The 10,827-nt window shown below is 48.7% G+C and overlaps 1 protein-coding gene across 1 annotated transcript in view; it reads right to left on the reverse strand.

Annotated features, from left to right (window-relative positions):
• Positions 1-10,192, reverse strand: part of LOC108577741 (band 7 protein AGAP004871-like) — a 10,673-nt gene extending 481 nt beyond the window's left edge. The window contains exons 1-5 of the mRNA XM_017940932.1: positions 10,120-10,192; positions 8,381-8,639; positions 7,704-7,991; positions 4,695-4,856; positions 19-184 (exon numbers count right to left, since the gene is read on the reverse strand). Of these exons, the coding sequence (XP_017796421.1) occupies positions 19-184; positions 4,695-4,856; positions 7,704-7,991; positions 8,381-8,639; positions 10,120-10,192 (948 nt within the window). The remainder of the gene's footprint in view (positions 1-18; positions 185-4,694; positions 4,857-7,703; positions 7,992-8,380; positions 8,640-10,119) is intronic.
• Between the last annotated feature and the right edge of the window lie 635 nt (positions 10,193-10,827).

Raw genomic sequence — 10,827 nt, forward strand, 5'->3', positions numbered from 1 at the left:
AGACTGGCTGGAACGTACCTGAAGAGCAGCTGGACTCATGGAAATGACATCACTGGCCTCTTTCAGAGCACGGGAAGCCAGCATCTCTCCTTCCGCTGCAATCACTTTGGCCCGAGCCTCCCTTGTGGCTTCTGCCTCCGTGGCCATGGCTCGCTGCAGCTGCACCGGAAGTCGAACGTCCTTTCTAAATCAGAGACATCCGTTACCGTTCGTTCGATCTACGTCTCTACCTGTCTGCACTGCTGCAAAATCCTGTACAACCTCGTTCAGAACACGCGAGACTTTTCTCTTAACGCAGACCTAGAATTTCAATCGAAAGACCATGAAATATTACAACAGGCTGAACTACAACACGACCTATAAGACAGATACCACTGTATATACCCGAAAGACCAAACTGCTTCCCTGTCTTTTCTCCACCAGAAGAAGATCTCACGTGCAATGAAACGTCCTATACGAGCGAGCACATTCGGGAATAGTAGTTTCGAGTTACGGCAAAGAGGGCAACTTCCCTCGCCGTAGTTCCGCGGAACACGGCCGGAATAAAGAAGATTCCTTCTTTCGTTTTATTATACGTTGCTCTTACGACGGTCCCACTTTCGGTCCCGGCGAATATGCCCGGGACGAACCTTTCGAAGGGGAAACGAGTTCCCTAGCGGAGCGAGAGTATACAGATACACACACGGTTCGAACAGTTATCGAATTGGAGTCACAGCGACGCGTAAATTTCCGCGGAACCGTTTAAATTGGCGCCGGAGTTGGGCGCATCGGAGAGGTTTTACGTCGTTAACCCTCCCTAATGCGGAAAGTTAACCGGGGCGTTCGTTAGTCGAAATAATTTCAACTTCGCGACTGATATTTTCCCATGGAAGAACGTCGATGGTCGCGTTCGGAGACGGTTCGACGACAATTTCACGATTATATCGTAGTTCGTTTCTCGTGCAGCAAAGCCGGAGTGTCGAAGGGGAAAACACACCGGTTTCTTGAAGCTAGTTACACCCGACCGGGATAAAAATGCACTCCCCGTCGCAATTTACGTTTGCCCATTCCGCTAGACGATGGTCATTTTTAAAACAACAAGATACGCTGCGAACGCTAACCCAAATATACGAGCGCGGTGATATTTTACGCGACGTGTACACACTGCGAAAATGCACTTTGCCATTCGGTACAGTTGACAGCGGCATAAATAGACGTCCAACGTTACTTTCCTCCCCTCGATCATTTAGAACGTGCTCTAGATGGTAACCGTCCCGTGCCACCGCATGTTTTCTGCATCTCGACAAATTCTATACCTGTGCAGAGGGAACCTACCGCGTCGCACCTATGAAACTCTCAAGAATTCAATTTTCCGCCGAAACTTTTTAACGGAATATTTCACCGAGAGACAATAAGTAACGCGTGTGAGACACGTGTGCATGTAGGGATAGTCGGACCCGTATACACGTATGTATCCACAGCAAAGGGCCTCTCTGGGAGCTACTCGAAGCTTTTTCATCTTTAGAAACACGCGACACCAGTGTCTTGCTATTGGAACGCGCGACGTTCTGAGCATCGAGACTAAAGGGCTCTTCCTTTTTGGGGATCTCGTCGAGGGATCTCGCAGCCACCCTCTCGAGTGTCCGCGTTTATGCGCGTCCACGTATCCACACCAGCGCTTCTGTGCGACGGAAACTTGTAGAGCAGCTTTCCCTTTAACCCCCCTCTCGAGAGGCGCCTCAAACATTTCGTGAAAGAATAATAATTACGGACAGGGATACTTCCTCTCCGACGATTTGCATTCTTCTTCCAGGTGAAAAGAACGACGCGAGAGTTTGGACGGTCGTCTCGCGAGGAAGGCTTTTTTCTCCGGTTGAATCGATACGGCTGATGTCTCAGGGTACGTAGCTCGGCCAACTATCTCCTTAAAAGGTAGCACGGTTTCGGCTTTGTGACGGCACTGGGGACGCATTTAAATGCTTGCATATACGGCCTCGAGTGCCATCGAGAGGTTCTCTTCTCGTTTCTCATGTTTATACGTACGTACGTATATTCGCCGGCGTCTCGACGTACCGTGCCTCTTCCGCGTCAAAGAAACGCGAGTATCATCGGAATTATTCTTTCACCGTAAGTACTACTTTTTTTCTCTCTCTAACAAGTTCATTCCACGCGAGAGTCGTGTATCGATTCAACGAGTCAAATTGCTGGAGGAACTGTGCGGGAGAGAAACGTACGAGTTCAGAGGACATTTTTCTTTGGAATCTCTCGTTGGATGACTAGCATATTCGATCGTTCGCTGATGAAGTTGAAATTCTTAGAGGATGCTTAGGTACAATCAGTCATCCTGTAACTAAGCGTAGAAGATTTTCTAAAATAGGGAGGCAGAGTTATTTTTGTAAGGAATAAAAAGAACGATGGTAGACAAAGGTGGTGATCGATTGATCAAACAAATAATCGTGGCCGGTTATAAGACCTGAGAACTGCATTTAAACTCAACACAGTGACGGCTCGTACAACAATGTCCGACAAAATTCTTTAAACAAATATCTTTAAATTTATTACCTTAAATTCTAATATTAATAACCACAAATTGGTCTCAACGTTTCCAAGACAAAACGTAGCTGTTAAAATTTCGTTCACCCTGTACAGCGTTGTTTCCAAGAGATTCGATAAGTAGGTACTTTGAAGCACACTTGAAAGAAACGCGAATCGTGTTCAGCGAAACGGTACTTAAACGTCGAATTAATTCCAGTTGACGAGCGCGTGTTCCCCGGTCGGATCGATCTGAAATTGAAAGGCGACAAGAAGGGTAGAAACAATTACTCCGTAGATCAAGGTGGAACGGAGGAAGAACGCGAGACAATGTCGGAACATTTTCGAAATTCCAGCGATATCGCGTCCATTGTAGAGGCGGAATGATTCCATTGGGGCTGTCGATACGCGTCTCGATCGCGGCTATATTTCACCGTGGATTCTTTCCAGTAAGCTCAATGGAGCGCGATACACTTTCGCCGCGCTGTTACCACGCCGCGCCGACGATAAGCTCCTTTCCGCGCGAAATGATATTTATCGCGGCCGTGTACATCAAGCATTCACTCGTTCCGCGATGATCGATCGTTCCGCTATTCTTCTTCACGGTGAGTGACTCTCGATCGTATTTAACGGAGGCCGATTCTACTAATCGAGTAGAATGCTTTGCTCGATCGTTGATCCGGTGTAACGAACTTTCGTCGCGAATCTTGGCCTTCGAGGCATTTTTCGTTGTCAGCGGAGAGAGAATTATGGCAATGTTCTCACATTTTAGGACTTTTGACAGCTCGGTTAAGAGGGTGTTGATCATCGGTGATGTGTTCTTATGACACGTCACACTGCGCCTTAAAGAACTTAATACAATGTACGACGCTGTGCGACGCGCCTAGACAACGACCGCGGGACTCAAACCGTAGAGGGCCTTAGACACCCCCATCCCAAGGCTTGCGCGGTCCTAACGGCCGAAGAACCATATAAAAACGGAAAAAGGGCAGCGGCCCACACAATATCGCGAATAGTCACCGACGGTCATACCGCGCATGTACCTACCGGTTCTCGTCCGATCACCGAAGTCAAGATGCGTTGGGCACGGTTAGTACTTAGATGGGTGACCGCTTGGGAACTCCGTGTACTGTTAAAAATCCTCAGGGGCCGCAGCCGAACTTCCGATGGGCTGCGGTACGGGAATCACGACCCCGAGGTGCCTGAGTGCACGGGCCCGGGGGAGGAGTCACATCCTCACGCCGGGTCCCGGTGGTGGCAACCCACGCCGGGAGGCCCCTCCCTCCTCCCTCAAGGGGTCGGGCAGGCACGCCCCAAGTAATGTGTGGGTCGCCGGGGCTGCAGGGCTGTGGGCGCGCGACCCGGCAGCCCACTGCGCAGTTGGGGCGTCACCGGCGTGGCACTGGTGACGCCTCGGCAGTGGTGAGGGGGTCCTGTTGACCCCCTCCGAGGTGGCGCTCCTCCCCCCGAGAACATCTTGAGGGAGGGGCCAGGCGTGGGGTGGGTCCGATGGCGTTGGTTTGGAGATCCCGGGCCCACCCCGCAACGCCGAGGAAGGGCCACCGTGAGGGTCTTAGCCGGTGCGAGTCCGGCATGACGTCCCCGAGGGGCGGGGTGACCATGAGGATTTCCCGCACGCAAAAAAAAAACCGACGTTATTTTAAATCAGTTATTTTAAGCGCCTGTATTTCCTTAGTCTTACAACAAGGATCCTCGACAGGGCCCCAAGATCTTTTTCCTATTTTCGATTCCGGAGAGTTAAGTTAGACATTTTATACGCGACGTGCAGCGGAAATTCCGAAGAACTTCGTGTCGTAATTTGTTTGTTAATTTTTGTAAAATGGACAGGCTTTCCTTTGTAAGGTAAGGCAAGTCACCGTCCAAGGGAAGGAGAAGATATCGCAAATACGATATTCCGGACGGTACAGAGTTAAGTATATCGATCTTTGACACAAAAACAACATCGTCCAATCGTTTACCCACGTCAATTCGAAACCTCCTTCCACGTTAAACAACGAAATTCACTTTCTCCTCGATGGAAAAAACGCCTCGAATTTCTCTCGTATTTCACGAATTAAAAGACTCGTTTTGTTTACCGTTTGAACTTGGGTGTGTTAAATCTGATATCCGTTAAAGAGCGACGAGGAGAGAGAGATTCGCCCATCGTATCGAGTGGCACTTACATTTCAACGCGCTCGACCTTGACACCCCAAGGATCCGTCGCTTCGTCGAGAGACGTCTGCATGGTGTGGGAGATGGTTTCGCGTTCGGAGAGGATCTCGGCCAAGTTCCTCGTCCCGAGCACCGTTCTCAGCGTGCTGGCAGCCAGCAGTCGAGTGGAATGACTGAAACGCCCATCGCCGGTTTGATCACGTGAAAACATACGACAGTCGCGTAACGATTCGTTAATTAGAGCTGGATAAAGAAGATGTAATTCCACGTGGAGCTGGGAAAAACGAGTATGTTAACGTTACAATTATAGCAGCGAGGCGCAGGGTTTTATGAAATTTCGCGTCGGGCCAGCGTATAACTTTAATTACGCCATCGTCTTTCCCATAATTGAACATCTGTCTGGCGTGTTCAGTTAATTAAACGTCGGTTCCGTTTCGCGAAACCTCTCACGTGTGCGGTTTCAAAAAAATCGCGCGTGCAGAGACGGCACGTTGGTCAGTTTTAGATATCTCTCCTCTTATTCTTAATACGAACATTCCTCTACCTGTTTAATCAAGAATAACCAAGTAAAGTGTATCTCTAGTATTTTTCTAAGAAAAAGCTGGACGCGAGGCGACAGAGGGAAGGTTCGTTTCAAAGGAAGATCGAGAGCGCGAGAGACAGGAGAGAACTAGGCGGGTTCAATTACAAGAGAGATCTCCCGGGCAGATCGTGCTTGTGCAACATTTACTACGCAATTAATCAGGTAGCTCCGCACGGTACAAATTATCCAAGTAATTTTGTCACGCTCTTGTAACTCCTCGAGGAGCCATCGTCCCGTCTCCCGCATTTTTTTCTCCGTGGTAGATCGGCGGATTCCCTCTCGAGAGGTTCTCGTTTCCATGGAACCGGCACTCGGTGCCACAGCGATGCTAATTAAAATTTCAGAATATCGTGTCCGCCTTAATTAACCCTGTCTCCTAAGGAATTCCAATTAATTCGCCGTGTCTCGAGTATTTCGGCACCTACGCTCCGATCCGTCTCAATCCAGCAACGAGCAAGAACGGAAAATTCTTGTTTTTCCCCCGGCTTAGAAAACGTTTCGTTGTACCGATTAACTCGGACTCCACGGAGAAGTTGCGTAATAACGGAGAAGGACGGAGTGGATCGTTACGGTTGATAACTAATTTTCGCGGAATTACGGGGGAATTTCGCGTCCGAATGAACTTTGAAATTCGGCGTGACGGCGCCGCGGAAAAAAATTGCTCGACGATGTCGCGTCGTTTCTCGTGAAAATCGTGGCCAGCAATTTCACCTATCTCTCTCTCTCCTCCTCTTATCCACTTTTTTTTCTCCCCATTTCTGCACGCTGCATCGAGCTGAAACGAGATGTCTTTCAGCGTTCCACATCCTCGTTAGGCACGCGATCGTATTCTTCCGGCCTCGCGACTGAATTCCCAGATAAAACGACAGCCAGAGAAGCTGAGAGTGAGATAGAGGGAAACAGCGCGTCACGTTTTTTTCAACGATCTGTCGCTGGGCCCTTCCTGAGCCATTTGCATTACCCGGATGAAATTCCTTTTACGATAGCGTGTATTTCCTCGGACGCTTTCCCCGCGACGCATTAGCACGCTTGCTGCGTGCCGCATTCATTTTCCCAGGTTAGGAGGGAAACACGGTTATCTACGGTATTACCGCAATTAAAACTTCTACACAGCCTGCTACGCTACACCGAGCAAATATCTTCTTCAATCTCGCATATACCCCGCTGCTCGGTTCTTACTCCCACTCCCTTCACATTACATTTTCCCTATACGTGTCTTTAACCCTTGTGTCGATAACCACAGTTGTCTGCTTTATCGTCAAATTTTAATAGCGCGAGAGGAAAGTTTTGATCTTCAGCGGAAGAAAACTTTTCTCTGCCGAAAACCGCGGGCCTGAACGGTCGTGCCCTCGAACAGAGGGTGATCAAATATCTGCGTGGTAGGCCCATGGGTCCGTTGGCAAGTACGCGATTTTATTTTCAGAGGTAAAGTTTTTCGTTTACACGGAAAATCAGCGCGAAAAGGTAGCGACTTCCCGGTTATTTACGATAATTCACTCACGTTATATACTACCCTTGCAAATTATTTTTCAAATAAGTGAAGCTTTGTTACCGCGTGAGCAGATCAGACTCATTAACCATTACACGGCGTAAAATATTTAGACCACAGTGGCTTTCGCGCAGATCATCTTTTTCAATGGTACTGCGATCTTCCGAGCCTCGCTGATTTTGCACGTTTGTGCCGACTAATTACAAATTCGAAGGACCACTACCATGTATCGGAAGAATAACTGATTTGCTCGTGTTTCTACGTTGTTTTTTGAAAGGGTTCAATGCTACTCGTTGCTAGCCGAAAGGGGTGAGTTACAATTTCGACTTCGACAAGGGAGGTGGTTGCCTATACGCGATTGGCAAACTGTTAAACAACGAACGAACTAAAGAACGCCCCCAAGTCAACGGTCATTCTCAAGTGTCGTCCGCACCGTTGAGTGACGCGCGCGGAATAAACGCAGCAGGTAATAAGTCCGGGCGGCGCTTCGTCGCTAACAAAACGTACCAAGGTGGAGACCAGAAACCCGAGAAGTTAAATATAAGGAACAGACGTGGACGAGAGCCACGAGAAGAAAGCATCGAACTTCTAAATGAACGTTAAAGTGCTCGATGGCCTCCCAAATTTACGCCTGGAAAACGCACGGATTAAAAATAAATGGTAATTCATTCGTCTATAATCTCTGTTCTGGTGTAATTTCATAGTGAAAAGTATCATCAAACTGTACAGAGATACAGCTCCGCGGAAAGTCTTGCCGTAGCTAAGATGTTAAGTCTTGGAATCTTTCACCGGGAAGATGAAGCATTTTCACCTCGAAAACGCGCAAAACGGTACTCGGTTGTTGACACAAGGGTTGACACGAAACGTTACGTGCTCCTAAGTCTGTTTAATCAACGTGGAATGTTAGTTGAAACTGTACGTAGTACTTGAACCCTTTCGCGTACCTACCTGTAATTGGCTATCTTGACAACGGCATTCAGCGGCTCCTTTATACGATAATAGACGACCGCGTCTACGCTCACCGTCACGGAATCCTTGGTGAGCACTTCCTGCGGTGGAACGTCGAAGGACACCGTCCTCAGGTCCACCCGAACGCAGTAATCCACGCAGGGCATCACGAAGAACGTTCCTGTTACAAAACAACGCACACCTTGTTTTCCACCATCGAGCCGTTTTAATATCGTACATCCTTCGTCCTCGTGTACACACAATCGGGGGCAATTATCGTCGGGTCGGCTGCGTCGAAAATATGCTTCGATTACAATTTTCGAGTCGAACGAGTAATTATAGGTACATGAACCCCGCGTTGGAAATATTGATTTATATGTGTCGCACTTATATACAGCGCGCGCGTACTATTTATTTAGACGTCCGCGCGTCGTGCAAATATATGCAGAGCGATCGTCGGGGATTTTCAGCCGTGGCGAAATGAATTACCGTTGGGAAAAAATCGAGAGGTCGGCAGGTACGTTTATACGAATTGGTGAAATTGTTGCCGGATAAACGAACCTGGAATATCCACGGCTGTTCCCTCCCCTCCGACAGTCGAACCGTACCCCGGATCGCGTGGAACGGGGTGAAGTTCGTTTGCCGTTTTCGAGTGAGAACGCTCGCGAACTTGTTACCGGGACACGGCTCGCTTAGGAATGAACAGAAATGAAATTGCCCTGTGTTTACCTGGCCCGTAAGCTCCGCCTTTCAACCGGCCCATTCTGAATACAACGGCACGCTCGTACTCTTGCACGACCTTGAACGTGAAGCACAGCGAGAAGGGTAGGGTAACGAGCACCAGCAGAAATGACCCCACGGTAGCTAGCAACTCCACGAATCTCGTCATCGCGCCGACCTTCCTCTCCTCCGCCATCCCTTTCATCGGCGACTCCTCTATTTTTCCAACAAACAGACCGAGAAGAGAAGTAGAAGAGAAGCAAAGCTTAGGATCGAAACTTCGTTTCTAATTAACGGATTGTTCTACGTTTGGGGCGATTCGTCGTCGGAGGATTTCCTTCCTTTGGCCGAACGCGCTTGTCCGTTTTTCGACAGGCTGATGCCGGTGCGAAAGCAATCATGCAAAGGCCTGTGTCGCCCGCGCGAGCGGATCGTCCTCGGTAAATTGCGCGTGAAATGGAATGGCTGGCAGAAAAGTAATTCCTCCGCCACCCGTCGACAAGCTTTCTCATTAATTTCATACCACCCGCTCCTTCACGTTTCGCCCGCTTTTCGAGAAACCACTTCGAAATCCCGCGTTCGCGGATTTCGTCTCTGAACGACGATCTTGTTATTAGACGTTTCGTGGGATGCTTGTCGAAGAGTTTATCGTTTAGTTCTGTCGAAGCTAGGTCGCGTTACCTTCTTTTGTTAGATCAGGCCATATATCATTATTCGTTGCACCTAACCCGTTAACGCTCGTGCTAGTGTCTTACACAAGTGACCCTCCAAAATCGAGGATCGGCGGAAAAGGAAAGGTTAGGGCGTTTCGTCCTGGACCTCCTAGTGGAATCGTCAGTAAGGCTTTCTACTGTTCGTTCAAAATAAGAATAACCTCGCTCTGGGACGCATAGACAGAAAGCGTAGCAGAGGGTAAGACGGAGAAAAACGTAGGCGGTTTGGACGTTCTAAGGTCCTGCCTTAGGCGCGTTCCATGCCCGAAACGAGGTTATTCTTATTTTGAACGAAGAGTAGGAGACCCATGCCTTAGACGCGGGAGGGACTGAGGTTAGAAGGTGTATATATACAAATTTTACGAGGACTAGCGAGAACCTGTGGTGGCAGAGCGTATTTTCTTTCACTTTCCATATTGCGCAGAATTATACTTATTTCTATATAATACCTCTTATATCTATATAAAATTGACCCTTTTCAAGTTGAGAAAAACGTGAGCGTTAAGTGGTTAAAATTCACACCGCAGCAAATCGAGGACGAAACGCTCGAACCAGGGTGTCTGTTCTTCGTTAAAGGGTTAGCGACCAAGGAGGAACTCGCGAAGGGGAGGAAAGCCGATAGCGCGAAAGATCTGGCGCGGTAAAAATACAATCGCGATGATTTAACATTTATTAAATCTAGATCGTTTGGTTTGTTCGGAGATGCCAAAATAGACGCTATTTCGGAATCAAGCGGCGTGCAACGTTACTCCGCTTCAAATTATTTATACCTCGAATCTATCTCGCGCGTGAACAGTATCTCTTTCTTTTAGTTAGAAGAAGGCAGGGAAACGTTTTTCGCCGTGTGATTTTTCCACGAAAATTCGAGAGATAAAACGTCAGAACGGAATAAAGCTAGATTTTTTCGTCGGTTCCGGCTTTCGTCCCCTTTCTTTAACCCCCGGTGGCTCTACAATGGCAACGAGAGAATGCTATCGAGCAACGTGGTGTCTCACTGAACTCAACGAAGCACTCGACTCCACCGCTGTCGGTTTTCGCGCATCCGTAGTGTACCATACCGACAGATTCGTCCACTTCTCTCTGTCTGTGTACCCCTAGCTCTCTCCCTTCCTCTCCTTTTCTCCCCCGCTGTCCTGCCCTTCGATGCGAGCACAAACCGAACCAAACCACTCGGTCGCGTTTTCTCCTCTGACAAAAAGAGCTCGTGGTAACGTTTCCGGGACACTTTGTGCTCTCTAAATTCCTCCTCTTTCCCCAATTCTACGAAACGCCGTTGTTAGAACCGCGAACGCCAAACCGACGTATCTAATATCCCGATCAGGGGTCTAATATCAGATCAGTCCGCTGTTCGAGAACCGAGGAACCCGCGAATCCACCCACGACGAAGGCGATTCGAGCACTAAAAGACGAAGCAACTCGCGGACGCTCGCAAGCTGGAAGATTACAAGCAGCCGCGAGGAGAGACGCGTCCGGTCGCCTGGCACCACCGCGCCAAACCTTTACCAAATTAACCGTCGCTACGGCCTGCGAACGTGCTCGCTGTTTATATACATAATGAGTAATTGCACACCGTGGATCGACGAAACGCAGAATTCCGGCGATCGTCCAAATAAGGTGAGCTTCTCTTCTCCGTACAGGACGTCTGCTCATCGTCTACAAGCTGTAGCTTCCTTTTTTCACCCCGCGAGATT

Source organism: Habropoda laboriosa, unplaced genomic scaffold (genome assembly GCF_001263275.1).
Source record: "Habropoda laboriosa isolate 0110345459 unplaced genomic scaffold, ASM126327v1 scaffold816, whole genome shotgun sequence".
NCBI lineage: Eukaryota > Metazoa > Arthropoda > Insecta > Hymenoptera > Apidae > Habropoda > Habropoda laboriosa.